The sequence below is a fragment of the Paramisgurnus dabryanus genome, chromosome 3, assembly GCF_030506205.2.
Source record: "Paramisgurnus dabryanus chromosome 3, PD_genome_1.1, whole genome shotgun sequence".
Taxonomy (NCBI): Eukaryota; Metazoa; Chordata; class Actinopteri; order Cypriniformes; family Cobitidae; genus Paramisgurnus; species Paramisgurnus dabryanus.
Window position 1 is genome coordinate 24,962,026 of NC_133339.1, and position 5,089 is coordinate 24,967,114.

Below are 5,089 nucleotides of genomic sequence, written 5' to 3' on the forward strand. Positions count from 1 at the left end.
TCCTATTTTGTTTTCTTAGTTTATACGATTTAACAAAATTATCTAGCACTTTTACTGAAGTAACTAGGCAATTCAGCTAAGTTTCTTTATCTTTAAATAATTATATATGTTTATGAATGATTTAATTTTGGACTCTTTAAAGAAAAGTGACATTTGCTTTAAAACTACTTGCTTTAAGAAAATCAAAATATACCCATATTATTTTTATAAGTTATTTTATTTAATAGTAAACACACCCCAACACAAAAGAATGACTCAGGGTAGAATACAGAGTGATGTGTTCATTTACTGCACATGTGTTTGCGGATTGAGTAAGATTATTCTCCTAATCCATTTAGTCTGTCTTAATCTCCTTTCCTCAATCCTCTTAAATCAATAGGTGCCACAATAAAGCTACCTGGCATCAAATTGTGCTGTGGCCTTTATCATGTTAAACCTCTCTATTGGAAGTACAAGAATAAATTTACTTATCCATATTTATCCATTTTTATCTACATATTTAATATCAATGGCATTCTATCATACTGTTGTAATGACTGAAATCCAGATTAAAGTCTTCTTAACTAATTATGAGATTAGGGGCATTTCATTATGATTTAAAGGAGTCTTATTATGAGATTTTTTTTAAAGATGTAAAATAAGTGTTTGATTTTCCCAGAGTGCGTATGTGAAGTTTTATCTCAAAATAACCCACAGATAATTTATTATAACATGTTAAAATTGCCACTTTGTAGGTCTGAGCAAAAGTGTGTCATTTATGGGTGTGTCCTTTAAAATGCAAATGAGCGGATGAAGTGCAAACACTGATAGCAAAGATGGTGGTTTGTTGTAATTGAAATTCAATTGGGCTGTCAATTATTTTTCTCTCTCTTTCTCTCTGCACTAAATGGCAGTGCCGTGGTTGGATAGTGCAGATTAAGGGGCAGTATGTTTGTAATTGACCTTGCTAGCTACCTCACAAAACAGGCGAAATCTGAATGACTTAATTTTTCACATGCTTGCAAAGAATAGTTTCCAAAACTAAGTTATTGGGTTGATCTTTTCACTTTTTCTAGGTTGATAGATGCACTGGGGACCCAATTATAGCACTATGCCCCCTTTTTTCACGCTATGACCCCTTTAAATCTTTGACATGGCCTACTCAGTCAATATTAAAGATATCAAAGTTAAATTTTTTGCTGAATATGCTTAACATTATATTCAGTTTTCAGAGGCAGTGTCACATTTTTGTGCAATGAAAGGTACTTTGGGGTTCAGCGGCTTTATTGTATCCAGAACCTCTTTGTGAAATATTAAATCACATTGTGAATATTAAGTTGTTCATATAAACTGTAATTCAAAATCGAAAAAGATTTATTACACCAAATCTCAATCACTCAGTAATCACCAAAGAAATTATGTCTGTGAATGATAACTAGAAATAATGTGATGCCACAGAACAGTGATAATGCAAATAAGTCCAAGGCAGTTTATTTAAGAATGATCATACACTAAGCAAATCTGATTTTGTGTTATTTGCATGTTTTTCACATTTGTACACATTTTACACAAATTATTTGAGCATGTATCATACAGAAAAAGCAAAACATTAGAAAGAGATTTTTTTTTGTATTATTTTTTTATGTAGATGAATGTATAATGCATTCAAAGGCTGGTGTGTTGGCTTCTATATAACTCAGCGGTTTCCAGTACACTATGAAGGCAATGGTGCAATTGTTTTTGGGGGGGTTCCCAGACAGAGTTTAACCCTAGTCCCAGACTAAAATGCATGTTTGAGCTGTCTTAACTGAAAACAGTTTGCATTGACATATAAAATATATCATTGCCATTGTTTTACACACCAGTCATGTCATGTGTTAGGTATGTTTGTAAAAACTCCTTAAATGTCCTGATTCCCGAAGCAGAGTCGTAGCTTAATCTAAAATCTGTATTAAGGAAACTACCCCTAATGTGCCGCATCCCTCAGGTGGGATAAAGAGGTGGGTCATAGACATGGTGGTTAGTCTGGTCCACTAAACAGGTCCAAGTAATACGTCTTCAGCAAGAAACCTCCTGTCTTCAGATAATACCATACTGGGCGAGCTCATGCAACTCCAGATGGCTGAAGGCTTCCCAGGGACACACCACTGTGATGTCTATGTATGAGACAAGTTGGCAAAAAAGAGCCATGATCAGCAGAGTAAAGGGGTTTAGCATAACATTACACAACCTGTAATGTGATATGTACACAAACAGCATTCGTACTACGAACTTACCAGTGCCAAGACCCTCCATTCCAGGAATCTCATCTCCAAATCTAGTGAGACGATGGGAACATGAAGAAAATTATTATCTTTTTAAGTCCTAAAGAATAACATCACAGGTCATTTTATTTTCTTATATTAAGTGCAAGCATACTGGAATGTACAGAACAATTGAAGACATACAGGTTTTGAATGACATGAGGGTGAGGCTGATGAAAGAATTGAACTTTTTGGTTGATCCTTAAAAATGTTGAGAACTTACCCTTTGACTCCTTTCTTGGGAGGTTTGCTTTTGAATTGTCTTGTCATCCTCTGTTTGAATTTATGGGGTCCTCTTCTAGGTGTGGTTGGACCTCCTACTACTCTTGTTGGGATGTCATGTGTTTCGCTGAGGCTGTCGGTAATATTCCCTGAACTCATCTTGTACACTTCCTTTCCTTCAGAAACAAAAGCTCTTTCGGTCTTTTATGTTTGTAGTCCTCTTCTGTTTAAACATCAATCACTCTCCTTGTGTGTCTGAGCTGGTTAAGAAAATCTGGTTTAAGTACTCTCTGGCTGACCTGTATTTACGTCAATGGGCAAATACAGATTGGCATAGTGACATAGAAGCAGTCTCTGTCCCAGATTAAGTCGGTCAAAGAGCCTATAGATTATTCCCCGTCTCTAAACACCAAACGGCTTTCATTAATACATTTTTTCGGTGGTCACCTCACATACTTCTTTACACCTAGAAGTTTTGTCATGAATAGCAAAATGCATGTATATATTTAATTAATTTCTGTACACAGAGGCAATGAAGATAACATCACTTTTGTATTTAAGACAGGGCACATGTGTATTGAAAAGTAGTCTACAACTGATAATGGCTTTACCTAAGCTGACTTTATACGCTCCTTTGCATGAGAGAACCTTCTAGATTCCTGCCAACATCTTCATTCATTGGGATAGCATCTGTAAGATAAAGATAAAAGAATATTTGTACCATAAAATGATCTAAATTTCTGCAGTCATTAAAGGAAGAATATTTATCTAATTATTTTTTAGAGCAAAACATAATTGTTCAGAAAATAAAAACATTTCACCTTATATAGTAATTGTTTCATTTAAGATTATTTAAAGTAACACTCAGTCACTTTTCAAGTTAGCTTCACTTTAAGTTAAAAACTATAGCTTAGAGCTGAGGTGCAGAGACTGTTCAGTAACAATTCATGGATACAAAGTATCAGTGCATGCTTGTATTTGTGTTACAGTTTGTTTACATATTGTTCAAATGTGTTATTACACACGTTTATATAATTACACGTGAATATTATTTTTATTTTTACAAGATTATAATTTGTATACTTTAGTTTGAGATACACTGCTGTAGAAGGATGTCTATGGGCGTATATGCAACAATTCAGTTTTTAACACAAGGGGGCAGTAAGAGTCTTAATAAGACGTCACCGCATTTTCTTGCCTGTCAAGAAAAAGGTTTGTTGAGAGATAGCAACTGTGGCCTGGGGCTAAACTTCTTCAGCATTTCTCTCCTGCCTTTTCAAAGGTAGAGGGGGAGGAACTCCCTAATTTTTCGTCTTAAAGACTTGCAAAAGAGACACCAGACCAGTCCATCCACCTTAACTCCAGCAATACATCAGGATCATTGCATTTATTTAAAGTATGGTTCCCAGTGTAAAATTAATAATACATTGAAAGTGAGTGACTGTGTAAGTGTGAACACGGTAAATAAATGTTAATTAAAATTTGAATAACTTTTATGTCATTGGACGATGTATAGGGCCTAAATGTAGACTAAAACACAGCCTGGTGCAATGGCCAATACTGTTGAGATTTAATGTGTTTAGGATTGCTTGACGAAACGAGCGCCATAAATATGGATAATGATTTGCATGATTAGTAGGCTATTTACGATTAAGAGGTTTAGAAATAAGATAAGGCACTTTGCATTTTATATTTTATTGTATTTAATTAATTATACGAAAAACCTTCTTTAAAGTCTGACATTTTAAGAGCTTGTTTCGAATATCTGTATCTGTGGACTTCATTTATTTTTATTTTTATTATATTATATTTTAAATATACATACAAAAACAGGCCTTCAATAGAAAAAAAAACAAGCTACAATTGTCAAGGGACTAGGGAGACACATTGCACCATAAACTATCTGTGGACTTCAAGCAGCGACATGAAGTAGGCTATGACATCATATGTATGACGTAAAAATACCGCGAGAAAGCCAAGAGTAGGCTACTCCTGGTACTCTGATGTCATAAACCGTACGGATGCGCAGCACCGCAGCATGAAGTTAAAAACGCCTTTTGTTTAACATAAGAGAAAAGGCTCCCGAGGAATTTTCAGACATGTTGAGACAGATACGTTATATTTTAAGCAGATGAGTTGTAACACAAACCATATTTAGAAGTTGAGAGATTTTGTGGTGCAAATACTTCATGAGGCGAAACATGGTGGTAGGTGTAGCAGAAACACATAATATATTTTTCGTTAATTAACATTTGTTAAAAGCACTGTCATTTTATTATCCTGATACATGCGACACAAAAACAATACAAAAAATGTATAAATTAAATTTACAGTGCTATATTAGCCTACTATACTTTGATAATGTGCATCTGTAGTGTTAACTGTAGTGAATTAATACTACTGTGGTAAGGTTCAAAACCTAGGCCTATATTGCAATTTTTACTACAGTTCGCATTTTACTACAGTGGATTCTGAAGTATATCGTCCGTGTTTTTTATGTGGGTACAAGGTGTTCGCAAGAAATGTAACTTAACTTTGCCATTATAACCATAATGTAACTTTGTGGCACTCTCAAAGTTGCATAC

At 34.6% G+C, this 5,089-nt stretch overlaps 1 protein-coding gene across 1 annotated transcript; it reads right to left on the bottom strand.

Moving 5' to 3' along the window:
• Nucleotides 1–1,445: 1,445 nt before the first annotated feature.
• LOC135769642 (retinal rod rhodopsin-sensitive cGMP 3',5'-cyclic phosphodiesterase subunit gamma) lies at nucleotides 1,446–2,821 on the bottom strand. Its single transcript, XM_065279091.2, has 3 exons — nucleotides 2,506–2,821; nucleotides 2,256–2,296; nucleotides 1,446–2,135 (listed from the first exon to the last, which is right to left on the bottom strand). The coding sequence occupies exons 1-3, from the start codon at nucleotides 2,661–2,663 to the stop codon at nucleotides 2,059–2,061; spliced, it is 276 nt and encodes a 91-aa protein (XP_065135163.1). The 5' UTR covers nucleotides 2,664–2,821; the 3' UTR covers nucleotides 1,446–2,058.
• Between the last annotated feature and the right edge of the window lie 2,268 nt (nucleotides 2,822–5,089).